The sequence below is a fragment of the Strix aluco genome, chromosome 5, assembly GCF_031877795.1.
Source record: "Strix aluco isolate bStrAlu1 chromosome 5, bStrAlu1.hap1, whole genome shotgun sequence".
NCBI classification, from domain to species: domain Eukaryota; kingdom Metazoa; phylum Chordata; class Aves; order Strigiformes; family Strigidae; genus Strix; species Strix aluco.
The window spans coordinates 58,347,124-58,368,051 of NC_133935.1; the positions used below are offsets into that span (position 1 = coordinate 58,347,124).

Genomic DNA, 20,928 nt, shown 5'->3' on the forward strand with positions numbered 1-20,928 from the left:
GGAAATTTGCTGTGGCAGTAGGTACCTGTAGCCTATTTACTAGTGACCACCAGCCAACTAATCTGATTTTTAAGAAGGAAAAAATTCTGTAGAGATTCAGAGCACGTGCAGTTGCAATTGCAAACAGTGGGGAAGACAGAGGTATTATAAGGTCAGTTAAATATTCTGGCAATTAAAGGTTCTTTAATTTATAGAGATACTGATTTTATCTCCTCCAGCAACTATTGATAGCATCTAGTTACCCAAATCAAGTGCATTTTGTGTTGTATAAACAACATCCATGCACATTACATTCTTATTTCTTCATTTAAAAGATAATGGCCAGCCATGGCACTAAATTAAAATTGAGAAATCCTGGACAATAGAACTGCAGATGTGGTATGTGAAGATTCACAAAGACATCAGCAAAGTGCTATACTTGTTACAGGTTTCAGGGTCTCTGTCTCTTCATTAGCAAGTAATATGGGTCTTCCTTTCCTTTCTTTTTTTAACCTAAAAGTTAGGTTCTGAAACACAGCTGTGTAGAAACACCACACCAAACAGCTAACCAGCAGCATTACAAAAAAGTATACAGGCATTACAGCAGCATTACAAAATAGTATATAGTATATACTCATAAAAACTTCCTCTAAACTTTACTATTCTTGGGTGAAGAATGACAGTATCACACATTTATTGCTAATGCATATCAATAACAGTAATTTACATTCAACAAGGCACAGCAAGTAGTAGAGTTGTGGGGCTGAAAAAAATCCCTATTTTGAGAGAGAGATTAATTGGACAAGGAAACTCAGCTGTTGTCTGGCTCTGTATGTTCTGCACCGAAGACACAGCTTACAGGTTTGCAAAAGGCTGCAAATCATGGACCGGTCCTAAATATCTTTTTCTAGTTTGTACTCAATTACCTGTAAAGTTTTGTGCTTTCAGATGTAGGTCATACAGCTTATGAATATAGCGAATATACATCTCTTCCTTGTTCAGTTCAGTCTTGTAAAAATTCTGCAATAAAATTGAATTTTGTAATGAAATGTAGTAGTTAATAAACATATGATAGCGGTTACACACAAAAAGACTTCAAACATAATGGTCTAGAAATAAATGCATGTATTTCAAAGTTTCACATGTACAAAGTCATTACACAGAACTGCAGTAATACAGTAAGAAATAGTAAATAGAATAGGAGATTTTCAGTAGACAAGTCAACATGCTCCTGAATGTTTTCTTTTAAATTCTCATAGCACATAACAGAAAGGCCCTGATAGAACCAAAATCTGACTGTTCTTTCTTCATAAATATAATCCATTCAAAAAGTGCATCCATATATCCTTACTTAGGCCATTTAATATCTTGCTGAAAACTGTATGTTGATTTTGAAGTATTGACAGCACTCTGACTTCTGTATTCATATTTTAACAAAATACCTACTGCCTAGTACGTCTACTCTTCCTTCTGTCATAGTACAATGCCAGAAAGACTTTGGTACCATTATGAAGAACTGTTCTATATTGTAAACAACATAATCCTGAATGAAAAATATGATTTCTTCAGCCCTAACTGATGTTGGGAACTGGTAACTGATGCATAAATATTGCATTGCATGATTGAAATATTCAAAGTTGCACTCTAAAGTGATATCCAGGACAAAATTTCTAGAGGTGGGTAAAGATTTCTGGACATGTAACTGCTATTTGTTGTTACATGGAGAAAATATGGAATGCAACATCAAAACTCTTAATTCAAAACATTCATTATTCATTTACAAGCCTAAAACAAAGCATGAAGAAGTTATTTGCCATACTCACTATGGACATGCAGCTACAGTCCCCCAGCTAGCCATACTTAACGTTCAGGATAATCTGCTTTGGTTAATAAAAATTTATAGGATAGAAGAATCTAGTACTGGTCCTCATTACCACTTAACAATTTCTGTTCTATTATTCGAATCACCTACTATTTTGAACTCTAAACAAGTGACCAAAATTTTTCCCCTGTTGTACAGTATTCTCATTTTGTGCCACTGTTTCCTAAATTGAGTTATTATTAAAGAGAAAGGTGGGAGGAACATTATCTAAATACCAAAATAAAAACTTTATGGAGAAAGTATTTTTTTTAACTGACTTGGGAAAATTATTACATATCATTAGCTCTATAATGATATACCCCCTTTAGACCACCATCTGCCTTTATAATCCAAAGACTTCTGACTTCTCTTTTCCTTCCACAAGGTGTAGATCAGAACAGATGCTTCTCTTTAGAAGGATCTGCTTGTATGTTCATATTTACCTGTCTGAAAAAAAGCACAACCTACAATACAGAATTGCTAGCAATAAAGCATTAGGATTAAACAAAATATGACACTGAACTGCAGTACTAGACTTCTTGGCTCTTACCCCATGGCACTAAATGCTCCAGTACTTGTCACAAGTCTAAGCTATACAAATCAACTGGTTTTTCTCTGAAGCTCAGCTCTGACAATGTCCAGTTGGTCTTTAAGGCAGACCACAGCAAGACAACGCAGTCACAGCTCATGAAATACATCATGCTAATAAAGGCGTTGTGTGATCTTTCAACAAACTATTTCAAGATATAAAATATAACAGATGTAGTCTTCAAAAGAGGACATGATGTAAAAAGTAGACTTCCCTAAGTAATAAAGACTTTTTTTCTTAAGAAAAAACAGCTTGAAAACAACATTAAAACAGGTAATGTGGACATGTTCTACTTAAACGCCATGATGTCATATGCCAACATAGACCATCACAGGAAAATGTCCTCTTTCTAAAAAGAAGATATAATTTTAGATTAATAGAATCTGAAGTATCAATTAAATATCAAATCAATCAAATATCCAATGAGGACCAGAGGTGCCTGAGAAAAACTCCTCAGTGAGCTGCCAAAAGTTATTCAATATACTTTCAATGCTTTTATACAGCTCTGTGATGACCAAGTTCTTTCATTAGAAATTCAACTTTCAAATGGGATTTAGATGATTCTTATGCGTAAGGAACTAACTCCATTAGACACGTCTTAAATCAGCTTTTCCAAACAAGCATTACTAATGTGAAACCTACTCCAGATGATCCAGAGGGTGGGGATAGAAAGAAAAAAGTTCCTACCTTCTCTCATTTAAGTTACTGCTGGTGATGCATACACCTCCAGCCTATTTCATGATGTGGCATCATTCCAGTTAATTTGATAACTTGGTTAACTTGGACAATTCTATTTTCTAGAAGAACAGCATATACCTCTATGACAAAACAATGTAAAAATTCTCTTTTCATGTCAACCAGTCCTCTTACCTTTGGAAGTCAGAATACTTTTGAAGCAGTGGTGAAAAATGAAATATTGCTTCCTCCTCTGGACTTCAAATAATTTTAACATTATACATTCCTCTGAATACTCATTGCATGAAGCATCTTCAGATTACAATCAGTTAATCCATCATATGAGCAAGCAAATGTCTTAAAATTTGTGTGCTACTTTTGTAATTGAAATTTCCTTTTCAAAATTTAGCAGTTGTTGTTTCTCTGGTGCGCAAATAGTATTAAAATTTGTCTGAAAATTATTAGGGTATGAAATCTGCCCTAGCCTGTACAAGTCATTGAAAATCCCATTAAAAAATATTACAGTGTTTGGGGGTTTTTAAATATTTGAATTTTCTTTTTGTGCAGATCTTGGATGGTTTGCTAATAATAGTTTAAAAACTCCTTAGTGATAGGATGAAAATAATCCAGGTACTTTACAGAATTCAGATCATGCCAAATTTTCCAACAGAAAGCCAGCTGCTCTACGGCTACGTAGTAAACATCATCCCTATTTAGAGAGCACTATTTTCCTACTGAAGAAGTCTTTTATTCTCCTATGTATAACTGCTACTTAGAAGTGATACCAAATTGTTGCACTGACGTCAAAAATGGAGAATTACAAGTCAGCTTATTCTGTTTTTTTCCCTTGCTAAAAATATAGCTTTCCAAAACATTCACCATGAAAATGGAAACTTTCCAAGGTTAACAGAAGTCAATAAACTTGTCAGTGGAAACTGGCCTAGAACCAAAATGCATCTTGTAAACAAAAATGAAATATTTTTCATACTACAAATTTGCACTGTTGGTTTGTTGTAATGATAACATGACAAGAAGAGGTCTTGAGAAGCATTTCTGGCTCTTCTATTGGGAAGAGAATAGATAGTTTTCAGTCTTCCAAAGATATCCCATATTCTATGTCTTAAGAACCAACTTGTGTCAGTTATTGGGGAAGAAAGGAAACAGGAGAAATCGTGTAAATTTTGTTGGGTTTGGGGAAGGAGGAAAGGTTTGTTTGTTTCTATGAATGCAGAGACAATTAAACTTGGAAAATACTATGGTGAAGTTTATCCAGTAGGAAGAGACTGCAAACTGAATAAAGCAGTATCAGAGATCTCTCAGAGCCCAACTATAAAATGCAAAGGAAGACTTAACGCCCCACTGTATCAATTTCACCCTGAAAAAAAAATCAGTGATTCTAAGTGCAGTATTGTTCTGTCAACTTCCACTCAAACTGCGTCAAGAAGCAAGGTACCTCCTATTCAAATGTGTGGCTGTATACTAGAAAATGCTTAACTGAAATCAAAAAGGGAAAGAAAAAGTATTATACAAACCAAAAGGCTAACAGTGCAGCCAATCTTTTTGCCATCCACTTCTCCCATTTTCATGCAGTCCCTAAAACAGAAAGTAATGAAAGTCAAAAGGAATGATGTTTATCCTCTTATAGTGAAGCACATCTCAGAAAACAGACTAATTTGGCTCAGGAAGCTGACCGAAATGATGCAACCCAAAGGCATTCGGGTGAAGAGCTGACCCAGCTGTGTAAGGGATTTCATGCCTCCTTTTCTAGGACATGGAATACTTCAATCATCAAGAAAGTCAATGTTTTTTATTGGTTCTGTCATTGAGCCTAGGTGACTGTTAGAGATCATTTGGTTTCTTCATACCTTGTGCTCAAATTATGCCAGCAGAAGCCAGCACAGCTGCCAAAAGAGGCAGTCCTCCTCCTCCTCCCAGTCCTGCACTGCTGCCTGACAAAACTCAGGAAGAGATACAGGCCAGGCAGCATCTTTTTCTGGGTTATAGTTTAACCCGTGTCAGTCAGATCACCACAGTGCAACACAAACACTTGTGCTGGCGTAAGGAAGAGGGTGATGTGAATGAGGGAATGAGCAAAGATGAGTTTGCTTTCTTCAGAGACAGTGTACAACTAAAGTGGTTATGGAATTACAGCATTAGTTCCTCCTCTAAAAAAACAGAATGACACTGATCTGCTCTGTAAAATGCTCCAAGATCCATCGAATTTTCCTCAGTAGTACTTTTATAATTAGTATCATTTATTGTTTTGGAAAACCACAGATCTGATCCCCAAGTCAAAAGTTAAAATGGAACCATGCAGAGTTTGATTATCACACAGGGAAAAACAATCAGTATAACCATGCTGGAATAGAAAAATAACAGGCAGACATCACCATGCAGTCACTAAAAGAAATTGAACGTAACTTTAAAACATTCTTGTATACATGAGCTAAACAATTGTCCCAAATACTCTCCTAACTACTAGTATACACAACTGTTTTGAAAGACTGAGGGCCCTGAAGGTTGCAGTCCAACCAGTCCCTGAAGAGGAATAGCATTGCCAGGCTTCTAAAAATTAGGAGTCCAGTCTCTGTTGACGAAATAGCTTTCCTTTCAAACTATCAGTGATGATAGCAAGTGGAATACCAGGTCTCACGATGTGTCCCTATGGAACCAGGGAAAAAAACTAACACTTAAGCTCTAGAAAGTGCTACAATTGATGGTGATAAGGAGGACTAAGCTGAAGTCTGAAGTTTCTACATGGGCTTCACAACTGACTGAGAAAATCCCTTTCAGTCTCCCACTCCTGAAAGGGAGCACACAACTACCATTTCTTTCTCCTTTGTTCATGTGGTACAGTCAGATGCAAGCTCCTCACCCAGAGATCTTATCTTTGTATACATACTTACTACACACCTGACACTATAACTAAGCATGCTTGACATAGTGATAAGAATTTTACATATTCTGTAAAACAACTGTCAGGTGATTAGTACTGAGCTCTGTATCTTCAGACAGACTTGAGTCACTAACCTACTGCCAAAAGTTCCTATATTCCTTGATAGGAAACTCGTTCATGCCACTGGATTTTCATACCATGGGGAGGCTTCTTGGTTGGTTTTCACCCTGCTTGTTACATTTTCCTGTTGACTAAGCAGCTGCTGACAGAGATCGTGAGCACGTACAGTTGATGTGTCCACATGCAGTCACCATTTGCGCAAGATCACCGTATTTGCCCCCTAATATTTTGAAGATGGCAACCTTACTTATAAATTGTGATAATCTCTCACCTGTAGTCCAGTAACCTCTCCATGAGGCGAGTCACAGTGGCGATTAACGAAACGCCACTTTCCCTCCATGTTTCCCGCTCAATTTTCTTCAGTAGACTGAAAAAAAAAGCCAGAACAATTTAACCGTTTATTTTTAACTGTCACTATGACAACCACTTTGCTTTTACCAGTACCTTAATACCTTAGCAACATCTTCGATAGTTAGATTTTCTTTTACAAACACCCTCCCAAGAAGCACAATTTGCAAACAATGTCTTACCTAGGATAAGGACCAAAAAGTGGAATTCTAGTCCAGGAAGCATTGACAAAACAAATGATTTTTATATTAGCTGCATCAGGTTAAAATATATCAAATACCTACTTTTCAGAATATATTAATATCCCAAAGACTTAACAGAACTCTTACAAAAAATGATATATTAATTTCATGATGATATATCAGAAAATGGGGAGTTTAAACATATACCTAGAAAAGAGTATTTATCAACTCAATATACCTTCCCAATGGGACCTCAACATTTTTAACAAAGATTTTTCCTCCTCTCCTCTCTAATAAATATTTCAGTACACATGAAATTTAAGAATGGGGAAGGGATTTTAATAAGATGATTCTCCCTCTTCACTTAATATTTCCTTCTGAGAACATACTATCATGCATGTGTAAAATTTCATTTGCTTAAATTGTCATAAGATCTTTTATTAAAAACTGTTGAGTTCTTACACTAATGTAAATGCAGAATACATATTGAAGTGAAAAGATTTCTAAACGGTGGTGTAAGTGAAGCTGTCGGCAAAATTATACTTAATATTTCTGTTACACACCTCTGACTTTCACTGCTTAGGTTTACCAAATATTAATCATTTGGGCATGAATTTCCCACATTTCTCTCTGAGAATGAACAAGGAAATATTTCTCTACAGAGTTGTGTTACTTTTATGCTTTGGTGCAGGACCTCAGATGGGTGACATGTCCATGGAGATATTTTAGCAGTCTCCCTGAAAATCCACTCAGGTATGGGTCTACTTAGAAGTCTCTGAAAACTGCCACATCCATATACTCAGAGCTTTTTAGAGAGTTGTTAATAGCATCTCCGAACCTTCTGTCTGCAGTGGGCAAGCTGTCAGCTCTACTGACCTTCATCTATACTGAGCATGTTCAGTCCCATAAGACTCCTACGTCCAAATTTCACCAAACATATAACAGCGCTCAGTAACTCCTACATGCCAACTGCACTAGCTATACACTCCAGCTCTGTTCAGCTCCTTACATTCGGAGGGATGTCACAGATGCAGTTCTCCAAACTAATTCGACCTAAATGAAGCTGTGCTCTGCTGGAAGCAAGGAGGAAACATTGATCTTCATTCTGCACCCTTTCATCAATCTTAAGACTCTCCTCTTTAAGAGGCAATCAGATGTCTTTCCCTCACATTCAGAGACTGGCTACCTGTCATTGCTACCAGAGACAGATTACTAGACCATCCTTAACCAAAGAGGCTGAAGCACTAATCTGGCATCTCTGTTTTCCATATGCAGGCTAACTTAATTTGCTTTTAAACCCCTTATGTTCCTTTCAATACAAGTTTTTGTGTCTAACAAGAAATAAGAGTAGAGTCTGTTACATTATTAAGCACTGACTTGACTACTGCCCTGATTTTTCCTATTACCTTTCAACCCTGTGTTAAACAGGAACATTTCCACCTAAATTCATCAAAATAATTACCTATAGTTCCTGTAGAAAAACAGCAGAAGTCTGACTTCTCCTTTAAAACAGAGGGTTTTCATCTGCATTTGACTTATGCATGTTCTTCCTAAATGTATTGACATACTCATTATAAATATACAATTTCTACAAATGGATTGTGTAGATACATTCCAAGTACTTATTCAAACTAACATCAATGTCACCAGTTGAACAATTTTATGACGTGCCTTCTGATGCATGCCTTCTTCTCTCTATCATTCATCTTTCACCACAGTACACAGAACACTCAGAACGAAAGAGCTACTCAAATATATCCCTCAGCTTCCTCATGGCTGTATCTAGATAGAATTAAATTACTTACAGGTCCCAAAGCATAGCCAAGATGCTATGTTCTACAAAGCACTAAAGGGGGTAAACAACACAGAGAAACAATGAAAAAGTTTCTGCCTATCCAAGCTACTATAGCCTATCATCTGTGCTCATTTGAACAACAGTGGTTTGCTTTTTTTTTTTTGAAGTCTTGGGTTCCCAAGAATAAGAGAGTGTGGGGACCCAGAGGATCAGAGCTCTCCAGGAAAGAATGCCAGGCTTAGAACCATGTTCAGGCTAGCTCGGTCATGTAGCAACTGGATTTTATATGCCTAAATCACAGATTTATTCAGACCACTAACTCACAGGCATCTAATCCTAGAGGTGCCTTAAAACATCCTGATGTCTATTTTGGAGTACAAAGTCCTCTAGCTACCTCACTATAACCAGAGGTTCCCTCATCTAGTCAGTTGGGTCAAAGTCAAACTTTGCTGCAAAAGTTCAGTGATGAGTGAGGTGCTACCCAAACCCCACAAAAATATTCAGAAGGGCTCTGAAAGACTCAGTCCAGAGAGAGTCTAATGGACTGGGTGGTGCTGAATTCAGTCATGCAATTGGGGGAAGACATTAAGACTGAAGACAACATGAGAGAGGTAGCAGTCATCACTTTTTATATAATAGCTTCATGGCTAGAGAAATCACCCACAAATTGGCAGAGCTCAGCGTTAAATGCCTGATCAGCTTGAATGTGAGCTCCAGTTTATTCAAAGAGAAACCTCATTGTCAGGTCCCCAGGGGAGCTCACTAGCCCAGATTTTGTGCTTCGATAATGTGGCCATTTAACCTCCAAACCTGAAATGGCTTCTGTTAGGCCAAACTGGAATACAGCTACAGAAGTAACAAACTGGCAGCATCCATTGGATTCAGCACAAAAGAGCTACCTGAGTATATCCCTTGTCTTCCAAGGATTTTGTTCTAACCACCAGCTGTTTAATGAAGTGAAATCATTCTTTTCCCTGTGCTAATTAACTAAGAATTCAATTGCTGTGTTACAGTGTAAATGTAGATCAGGACACCTTTCATACCATGGTTACACTGGGTAGCAATTACAAAATCTAGTTTCTCATGGTAGCAAAATGTTCACTACTCCATGCTTTGCAGCTCTTCAGACGACATCAGGAGCTAATCACTGAGAAGTCACATTCAAGTCCCTAGAAAGACACTGATTCAAAACAAGCAAGTCAGCTTCCCTCTGCTTTCACTACGTCTTTTCATTTGATAAAGATAATGCTGTTATAAGTAGTAAATACTAAGAACATATTATTTTAGATATGTCCAGAGACTCTTATAATTTGTCCATAAAAATAGAAGATGCTCAAAGGAAAGATGCAGAGATTGTCTCTGGAAAAAAAAAAAAAAAGCCGTTAACGTGGGAGTTGAGAGATTTAAACTCATTTTCCGATTCAGACAAAATAAACAAAAAGCATGACAAAACCTCAAAGTGTCACACCCACTGCAGTTACTAGACTGTATCCAAAGTAGGTGTGTGCATCCCCTTGGCTCCCAAGTGTACCTATCAAAACCAAACATGGCAAATCTTCAGAAAGATCAGGTAATATTGTAGCATTTGCTTTCATTAAAGACTACAAAACCACTGCTTGCTACAGAACTGTATTACTGTTTCACAGTCCTTGAGTACATACCACGTCTCTGTCACTTCAGCCTAAGCAAGTCTGCTTTCTTGCATTGTCTAAAGACACTCTAATATTGCTTAGTTTAAATTACCCATGGAAGAAATAGAAAAAAAGAAATCTCAGGCTAACTGACCCCATCCCTTGCATTCAGGTCCCTAAACTGTCCATCTGATTCTAATAATTTTCTTTCACATACCCTAGAACACTACATCATCCTCCATTTTAGATGAGTACCTTCTGAAAGCTCTCCTCTTGAGAGGTGCTAGTGTATGGAGTCAAATCAAACTCAGATAAAAAACTAATGATAAATACTAATTTTTCTTAAGCTGGAAGTGCACTTGAGCAGTTACTTTGAAATTTCCCAAAGCGTTTAGTTTTAACTTCTGTCATACCAGAACAGAAACAACAAGTATACTGATGCTGTGAGACGTTTTGCAATTTAAATTACTATGACTATGTCTCCAGCATTTAGATTTATAAAAGGCTCTCACCATTTTTCACTGTATCTTGTTTAACATCCCCCAGTTTAAATCTAACTCAAAGCCATAAAAAAATTAGTAACTATATTTCATATCAATATGCTTTCTTATAGAATTTTAAGTTATTCCAGTGACAGACATCTTGATGTATTTTGCACAAGAGAATGCATTCAAGCTTCATTTTATAATTAGAGCTTTTCCCTTAATGACTTAATTCTGAAGTTAGAATACTGTATTACTAAAATATTGAAATCTTACCTTTTATTATCTTTACTCAGATTATGAAAAATTTCATGAATAATTACAGAAAGTTCTGCTTTAGCATACTGTACTGTTGTTTGCCATTATTCATCCATTTCCGTAATATTCTGCCTAATCTCTCTACCCACTTTTGCTTGTGTAAATGATAAACATTTAGGAACTCTATTTTTTTCAACTCAATACAATTACAGATTTTTATATGTTTGCTATTCATAGACACTGAGATCTGAATGTTGTTATTTAAGCAAAGACAACAAAGCTAAAATGAATACTTAAAGAAGAAGGAATGGTTAATAAGCCATATAAACAGAAAAAGATACTGTGTTTAATAGTACTGAAGAATACACAGCCTGGAATCCTGAAGAACAATACATCTCCTACTAAACACACCAGAAATAAGTGAAATCTTCCACTTAGGTGAAATTGAGTTCTGAGGAACAACAGAGACAGAGTTCAGTTAGTTATTTTGTACCTGCACTCTGTGACAATCATTTATTTTGGTCAATGGGATAACTTATGGCAACCTTAGGGACTTCAGCATTATTATTATCTTTTCCTAGTAGATTTCAGTGATGTGTCATTTATTAAAATATACTAACAGCTTAACAAATAATTTAAAAAAGAAAATAATAAATAATCTGATCAGAATAAATAAATCAAGAAATCAACAAGTGACATTACACAGATGAGTACAACTTTCTGGCAATAGAACATTACTTATTAAACAGCTTTTTGATGAATTCTCACACTTTGTTTTCAAAATGCTCCATCTGAGCTCTACCTGCACCCTATGCAATTGTGAAGCATTTCTTGCTTTTCTGATGTTGAAATTAGTAGGTAGGTGAAGACAATATTCTGTGATGTAACGAATTTAGCCTTTCCCAATTATAGCTGTATGCAAGAAGTACAGTCAGACTTTACAGATGCCATACAACACCATAAAATGTTTTATTCCTCAGATTTTCAGAAGAAAAACCCCAACAAACAAATCAAACCAAAACGAGATTCACAACTGTTTTAAGCATTACTTCTCTACATTAGCATCTGATACAACCAACCGAACTCAAGGAATTAGTGTAAGATAAACATATTACTCACATACTGTTGAAGAGTTCTCGGTATGTTTCGTCACCTTTACCTTCCGACATTAGGCTGTCCAGTTTGTCAATCAGTTTTGCTTCCACCTGCAACATATAAGTGTGGTGTAAACAGCTTCTTTTTCCTTCAATAAGATTAGAGAAAATCGAGGGAAGATCTGCTTTTATGTAAGGGACTTTGCTAAATGCACATCTTGGAATTATTGGTCAGTCATGTAAATCTGATGACCAAGTCACTTCATCTCTTTGAAGCTGGTATCATTCCCAAGGTTTGTGGGGTTTTCTTTTTTTTGAGGGAGGGAGCTAATTTAAATTGAGCAACGTGACTTTAAAACTACAGGCTGAGTAGCATTTGCTGCTGCTAAGGCAGCTATCTATTTATGGAGTCAGACAAAAAGCACACAGCCCAAATAAATTGCCTGAATTCTCACTGCAGGGCTGTAAGCACAAGCCATTTTCTTAGACTTTAATAAAAAGATCATATTTTCTGACCTGCACCCCACTCTTTATAAATTAATTTTTATAAATGTCTATACTGTTCAGAACACCTGGGGGGCTCAGACTTAGTTTCCCAACCTTCCTTTCTTGCCAGTGTATTTGGCTAGAAACCCAATTTGCTGGATTTACATAGTAACTATCAAAGAAACTTACAGAACATATCTGGTGACTAATGACACCTTCAATACATATTTTAAAGTGTATTGATTATAAAACATACAGAGGTGAGGCTACACTGTGTGTAAATATTTCAAACCTCCTTTTTAGCAGTTATGTATTAGCAACCACAAATCTAAGGGAGAAACCAAGCTGTTGTCAGGACATTTTATTTGAATAAATCTATTACAATTTACATTTAAACACAAGCTGAAAACACAGAGAAGCAGAAGAAGTGGGTTTTTTACTTCTCACTCCTTGTTAACATTTTTATGGTAACTTTTAACAATAAGCTTATACATCGATAGTGAAAAGCTACCTACTTACATCACATGCACTCCTCCGTTCCTAATAGTTTGTTTTGTGTTTCAGATACAGCTCCCACCCTAAGCATTATGATTGCCTGGAAGTAATTCAAATACTTCTGCTTTCCTTCATTTGAAGCAGCAGGAAGGAGGGCACTGAGAAATGGTTTGAGGCAGTCTGAAAGAACTGAGTGGGAGCTGTGGGAGCAGATGGCACACTTGGTCGTTCCTTCCTAGCCCGTTAAGAAGGTGTTTGAGCAGAAAGAATACTTGCATCCTTACAGAAAAACATTCCTCAGAAGGATCATATGATCTTTTTTCATACTAACCGGAAGGGAAGCTAGTTGAATCCTATCTAACCAGTAGTCTGTACTGCTGTAAAGCAGAGATGAAAAACCACCACAACAAAATCACCCTTGTTGACAACACCTCAAGTTTTGTTCTTCACTTTGGCACGTCATGGATTTTATCCCTCATCTTACATTACTAACATGATAGCACTAATTGGAGAATCTTACTACCCCTGCAGAGGTTAAAAAGGGAAAAACCCTGGTAATCCCTCTCCAACAGGTATAATGTTGCTACCTTCTCCACCCTGAATCACCCATGGTTGGGACCAGCACTCTCTGAAGTGCTTTAATTTCAATCTTGTTTTATTAACAGCTTCACACACACTACCTGTTTAAAGTTGCCACTTCGCCTTTGCTCCCAGTCCATCATGTCATGGAAAATGGGAATCATTACATTCCTCAGGTCTGGCTGGGGGATCAAGGTCACTTCTAGGAAGGGGCCAATCAATGCTGGAATAAAGTGAAGCTTGTGCTCCCCTAAAATGAAAATGAACATGAATGTGAATTGGGTGTTCTTTGAGCTATCAAGCAATCCAACTATTATGAAGAATTAAAAAGTAGCACTCTAAAAGTCTATAGATTTCTTTATCTCATGTCCATCACAGCATGGGCTATTTCTTAAGCCCAAAAACTGAAAAGATGCAGACAATACAAGAATATAAGGCAAACAGAATACATCAGATTTTATTATACAATACTGAGTTCAGAAGTGACAGTGGGCTACCTGTATCCCAAGTTAAGTCTTTCAGAAGGAGAACAGAGACAACGCACTCTCTGGGCATTTCACTTATTTTTCAGAGAAATGGTTTGGTTTCTAGGCTCTACATTCTTGTGTTTACAAAATAGCTAACTGTCTGATATTCTGTGCTCATCAAAAAGAAATAAGTATTTTGATTTCTACCTATCTTTAGTTTTGTGAGTATAGAAATGGAAGTACATGTTTTGACTGCAGGAAAGGGAAGATGTGACTCAGCTGTTCTCAAAACAACTCACTTTAAAATCAGTGCTAAAACATCTTCCATTAACTCACCATATTCTACTTAGCAGAAAACTAAGTTTTTGTCAGGAAAGCTAGGAATGGCATACAGTAAAGACTGACCATTCAGTTCCAGTTTTCCACAAGTAAGACTTGTGATACCTTCAAAATAGGAGGATTATGAATCACAACGCACTGACTTTCCAAGCTGGGAACTAATTTACGTCCAGTCTACCTCTGGGTATTCCAGTGGGCAGTCACCCCTGCTCGGTGCTCTGTTTGGTATCTGTGTTTGTGCAAAGGAAAATCAGAATTCCCTTTACTGGAAACATCCCGGGATGCATATCCATATGAAAGCAAGGTTACCGTGCAAGGATCAAGGCTTATGAGGACTCTTACTCATAAGAGAACTGTAAATGCTGATTAGCATAACATCAGTTATATGAAATATCCTGCCTACAGTATTTAATTGGACACATTACCAGATAAACTCCATATTTTACCCCACAAAACTCACCCCTATTGAAAAGCATCATGATTTCCTCCTTGCCCGCATACTGGGTTTCCATTCAGCAGAAAACAACGTGAGTGGGGCGATGGTGCACACTAAGGTCTTATGCTACCATGCAGGAAGGAGATGGGACCCAGGAGTGAATCCTTGATATATACCAGTTTAGAGATACCCATCATGTATCCAAGTAATTTAGAGGGATGCCTTAGAGTGAGTAAGCAATACTAAATACTGTAAATAAGTAAAATATGCTACACGACAAATGTTAATGAGATATTAATAAGCAAATACTTCTTGCTTTGAACATTTCTCTTTCTAGTACAGGCTGATCAGAAAGACCATTTTTTTACAACTACATATCTTGCTGGGGAAAAGATTTATAGAATTGAGATGACAGTATCTCAGCAACCACCATGGTCTTCATATCTTTAATGAAGTGAACTACTGAATAATTGAAATACAAATATGACAAACGTAGTGTCCAAATCTTCTACACAGTTTTCAATTTCTTCCCAAACAACATTTAATTGCATTTCTCTGATGCTCATACTTTCAGTTTGCAGTTATTGCTTAGAAATATAAAAATGTTCCTAAGTTTATATTCAAGCATTTATTTTTCTTGTGTTGTCCAATGTGTCATTTATACATTGGTCACTGATTTGTTTATGCCTTTATATTTTAGTGCAACTAGGACTTAGGGGAAGATTTCATGCAAATCCAGCATCTCAAGAGAGCTTCAGAATTAAGATATATGTCTCTTCCTTAAAATGTTTGGCCACAGAACTAAAATTGTAAACATATTTCCAGGCATAATAATTCTGCCCAAAAAGAGCACTACTTTCTTCTCTAATGTTCTCTGATAGCATTCTTTCAGTTCTCTTTGAAGAAATAGGGATAGCTCATACACAGTATCAAGGCTTAGAAAGCTGAGTTTAGCTATAAAGAAGGGAACTACAGATAACTAAGGTTTTCAAGGTTTCAGGGTTTTCCTAAACTTGAATCAAGACTTCATGTGAATTTAATTATCAAGGACTCCTCTATCACTGGCAAGTGTATTTAATAGGTGAAGAAATAAAAATTGTTTTTTCATTTTATGAGCTACTGATGATGTGTTTAATTACTTACCTAAATTTTGCCACATGCTGAAGATTTCACATCCCATTGTTACCCGCATGTCACCATATCTGATATGTATTAAAAAATAAAGCAAAACAATGAAAAAACATTTAAGAAAATCAAGTTCATATGCCATTCTGTGACACGGTTAAATTAACTGCCTCATTTGTAGTCATAAAAAACTACTTTAAAAGTGATGATTTCTTCCAAGTTTTTGCTCTTTCCATTGTACCCAGCTAAAACCAGATTCCTAAACCCAGGTTTATTTGCAATATTGTGAAAACTATCAGTTCTTTCTAAATGCTATACATCAGTAACACAGCTGTGAAGCAAAAGCTATTTTTTGCAGCAATATGCTGTAGTTCTCTCTCTGAGAATGAATAGTTTTGCTCTAGCTTAAAGAAATACAATTAATTCACACAGACAACAGTGCAGTGTCTGGCAGAAACACCTGAACCAGTGTGAATCAACTTACGCATGAACTGGAAATTAGTGTTGGCACTACTACAACAAGGCTATTTTGCTTCCAATATCTGAACCAATTTGGGCACTTCTGCAAAGGCTGCTGTCAGCTCTGAAGATCTATACAAAGGGCCAGAACCAACTCTCATTCTAGTCAGTGTTCTCTTTTTGGTAGGCCTTTTTGCAATCTCCCATGTCATGCATTTTGAGAAGTGTTTAATCTGTTACAGTTTTCTAGAAGCTGACAGCAGGACTTACTTTTCTAAAACCTTTTTCTTCTTGGAAGGTGTGAACATCTCCAGTTGCAGACATAACTGATTTATAAAAATGACAGCAAGAAAAAAGTAGGAATCCCATATCTACAATAAGCATATGACATTTGGTTATTTCATTTTCTCAGTACCACCATTTTATGACCACTCAAGATGCAAATTTTCAAATCACATCACTTGTTTCAGTCTCAACTAATAAATTACTCAAACTGTTTTTGATTAAATTTCTTTGCATCCCATATACTTTTCTCCAACCCCAACATGTTCAGCAGAAATATATCTATTTTACATATTCTACATCTCTTACATGTAAAAGTTTAAACGTTGCAGATAATTTTTTTCATCCCTCCAAATCAGAAAACCTTACCTTCTAAATTTGAAAACATTTTTTTGGTATATTTAAATAAAAGACTACCAAAAATTATACCTTTAAGTCCAAAAACTAAAAAATTCTGACACCTCAAAAGCTATCACATAACAGAAATGTCATTCTCTGGCCTGTCCTACTTTTTAATGTTATTTGCAAGTCTCACTTGCTGCAGGCTTCACTGGACAAAACAGAAGCCAGGTTTTGTTAACATACTGCAAATATACAGAAGTTTTGTGTGCATGCCTTATGAATCAGATGTTGAATCTTCTACTGAAAAGATTTAAAGATAAATTTAAAATACATTCAAATACTAACTATTATAACGCAATTATAGATGCTTCATGGCAGGAGGAAGAAAGAAGTGTAGGGGGAGCCCTACTCTAGACACTGCAGTTCTGCAGGTAGTAATAACATTGCTAAAGAAATTTAAGGAACATAGATGCCTCGTCTACAGGCGATTCTCTTATCAGTTTTAGCCTCTGAACTTGTGGAACTTCCTCACGTCCAGTTATGTCAACTAGATAAATCTACATCCCCGTCAATCTCTAACAGGATTCTGGATTTTCAGAGAAGCATCCACAACTCTGCTGGAAGTTAACAGGAACTCGCTGTCCTCTCTAGGAAGGAAATTCTGCACTTCTTATGATGAAGCAATTGGACCGATGTTTCTTGGTTGGGCAGAATATTCATTCAGGTTTCCATGGGAATGGGTCTTTTCAGACGCATTCCTTGGTCTTCTCATCTGAATCCTATAAGTATCATTCTGTAATTCACAGTTTATCGTAAGTGCCATATCTCACTATATGAGGTACTCACTAACATCTTTAACTACATTCACCATGCAGTGTCATAATTTTCTAATTTTAATTATGCAGCATGTTAATTGGTCTTGAAAGAACTTACAGAAATGCAAACCTGTATTTTTCATAAATTTGCATCAGTTAAAAATGGGAATAATTTTCCTGTGATAACTTCAAACTAACAGACAAATAATAAAATTAGTTTCTATAATCCAAAAAATTACTATGCAAAAATCCTGAATAAGTAGTCTAACATAGAGGCTGAAATAACAAAATGAAAAATAAGAAGAAATTAAAAAAACCCCACAGCACTCTTAAGACAGTCCTGTATTTAAGAAAAAAAAATCATCTCTGAGCACTTGAAATTGCTGATTTAGTATGTTCTAGCTGGAGCTAAGTTTAATAACAAACAACCGAGCCCCAGGATGAAGTAGCAGCTATTGCATCTGTCTTATGATAGATACATTTACTCTACCTTGTAATCAAAGTTTTCATTTAAGAAGTTTTTACGAAGGGCATCCGAAAGGTACAAGACTGTGGTAATGATCACACTGGGAAGAAAAGAATGAAAAAAACAGTAGTTTTCATTAAGTAGAAATTAATACTTAATATTTAGAGCCAGGTAATTTTCCAGTGAAGAAATAGATGTAGCATGTATGGTGGCATTAAATACTACATTTTAAACATATCTGACAGCACCTATTGACAGAAAACATGCACATTAAAAAATAAAAAATAAAATAGATGTGATGTAAGACTGTGGGCTGAAGACAGATGTTCTGTATAGAAGAATGTAATTGACCAAAAAGACAAACCATAAATTTTGTTCTGCAAATAATGCTGATATCAGATTTAATACACACTTTGTCCTACTAGCACTAATATAGACAGTTGGGCAATTTGCTTTCAGCTTTCTTGGTACTGAAAATATGTGTGTGTAGATTATAAATATAAAATATCAAGTAATTACCAACACACAATATTGACAACCCTATGGTCAGAGTCTTTTTAATGACAACAGATAAATGCAAAACTGCATGAGCTCTGCAATAAAGATCTGCTTCTAAAGATCTGTATTCTTTATTGCAATACAGAACAGAGATGCATAATGTTGCATACACTGCCCTACATTGACACGTGCCTGAATTATATTAATCTATCTTAGATAAATATATACAACGAAAATCCTTTCACAGTGGTTGTCAACAGAGATCAATGACAGTCTTGTTCATTGTAGCAACCAAATTTGGTAATCTACAGAAACAGAACATCCTTAAAGATTATTTCAATGTAATTCATTTCAATGATTCAACTCTTAAGCTAACCTCTGCAGCACTTGTGTCTATCAACATATTTACTCAAACCAAAAATCCATATAAACCACTAAATTCTTTTTGAAAGTAGTCAGTAATGGGTGCTTACAGGGGAGAAAAAAAGATGAACATAGAATGATCTGTTACACTCTTGTATTACACTCACTGTTACACTTGTGTAGTTTACACCAACTGTTTAAAGACCTTCTGAGAGAAAGATTGTATCTACACATTTCATTTAATTACCATCTATCTGCTATTAATACACTTAGTACTTTGAAAAGGGTTCTTGACCTGTATGCTGTTACAATGCTAAAATTTGTTTCCCTTTCCATACTTTGGACTTAATTTTTTTACTATTTTTGCAATGCATTCAAGACAAAATATGTTTTATTAAATATAATAACAGCAACGCATACATTTTAAGGGTATAATGTTTTTCACCTTCACAATATTGAAGAATTATACGTTAACCAACCCACCTAGGAGATAGATTATATTTTTCTTCTGGCACTTTTAACAGATTTCAAGTTTATAAATACAAAATGGCTATATATCACTTAGCTTATTACTAGTTCAAATGTTTGCTCCCATTTCTCTGCTTTTAAAATGATTGTCCCTGCCAAACTTTACTTTCTGGTTTGATGTCTTGGAACACCCGTAACAAGTCTGAGACTTTTTAGAACACTGCTCGAGTGTCAAGTTTCATTTGTTCCTAGTTCCATTGCTCAAATGTCATTTTCATACATATTATTTTCTCAAAAATTATACTGTAGCTTTTCTATTCAAGTAGTGTTCCATGTTTAGCCTTCATCTGTATAGTTTACCCCACTCTTCCACCAACGCTCAGTTACAGTGTGTGTACACCACTCCCTGTTGCAGCATGGAAGACAAAGTGAAACGTTAACAGACTTAATACAAGCAAAGTTAAGAAACAAGGTATGGGTAAGAAAAGAGTCCTGTCATTCTTGTTATTGTGCATGATTTAATTTACAGCCCATATGTTTCACAAAATGGAAACAGTTTGCGTATTTCAGGAAGATGTTCTGATAGAAAAGGTCAGTTCATCAGAAGTATTGGTATGTAAAATTTCAACCTAAGTCCAAAGTAATAAATCCCTGAAAAACTGTATGCAAGAGAAAATTCCACATCTCAAGAAGTGCAACCATATTGGCAAGTTCACATTAAATAGTTCGATTTATGTCTGAGACAATTCCTTTCTTGTCACATTCCTTCCATGGCAGGTGAAATTGAAGAGAAAGATCTGCTTCAATTCTTCTGAGAAGGTGATTAGAATAGAAATCTTTTTTCCAGAATTTTTCTGAGATAACAGAGTAATTGCAATGCAGGTATTTCTTGCTAGAGGCAATGTAGCTCAGGTTTGATTTATTTAGTAAGCCAAAGATATGATATGGATTAGTTGATAAAATGTGGGTGTGTAGAGTGAGAGAGTGTATGTTGTAGATAAAAAAAACCTCAAAACATCAGACTGAACATAGATGAAGTCATTGTTTCTGACCTGCAATCTGTTATTCTGAATCTATAACAAACAAAAATCAGGTAGGACAGAAATCATGGCTAAGGTTGGGGGTTCTTTTTCCTCTTTTCCTACAAATAATGTAGGTTCTGTTAAAAAAAAGCAAAAATGCAGAAAGCAGAGGACAGATGGACAGCTGCCTGATCCAGTCCAATACTCACATTCCAAGTTGCCTCTCAGCCAACGATTTCAAAACAACAACATTTATTTTAAATCCATTTGAGTATCAAACTAGAAAACGTTGAGTTTGCGCAAGACTTGCTTTTCTTCCTCTTATCACCTGCCACAAATTTGTTCAGAAGCACTGACTGTTTTAGAGGAAAAAAAC

The 20,928-nt window shown here is 36.0% G+C and overlaps 1 protein-coding gene across 1 annotated transcript in view; it reads right to left on the reverse strand.

Moving 5' to 3' along the window:
* DOCK4 (dedicator of cytokinesis 4) overlaps nucleotides 1–20,928 on the reverse strand; it is a 255,555-nt gene that overhangs the window by 32,372 nt on the left and 202,255 nt on the right. Inside the window, exons 28-36 of the mRNA XM_074827524.1 lie at nucleotides 18,226–18,301; nucleotides 16,567–16,667; nucleotides 15,856–15,914; nucleotides 13,572–13,720; nucleotides 11,936–12,021; nucleotides 6,651–6,677; nucleotides 6,392–6,487; nucleotides 4,637–4,697; nucleotides 906–999 (exon numbers count right to left, since the gene is read on the reverse strand). Coding sequence (XP_074683625.1) covers nucleotides 906–999; nucleotides 4,637–4,697; nucleotides 6,392–6,487; nucleotides 6,651–6,677; nucleotides 11,936–12,021; nucleotides 13,572–13,720; nucleotides 15,856–15,914; nucleotides 16,567–16,667; nucleotides 18,226–18,301 — 749 coding nt within the window. The remainder of the gene's footprint in view (nucleotides 1–905; nucleotides 1,000–4,636; nucleotides 4,698–6,391; nucleotides 6,488–6,650; nucleotides 6,678–11,935; nucleotides 12,022–13,571; nucleotides 13,721–15,855; nucleotides 15,915–16,566; nucleotides 16,668–18,225; nucleotides 18,302–20,928) is intronic.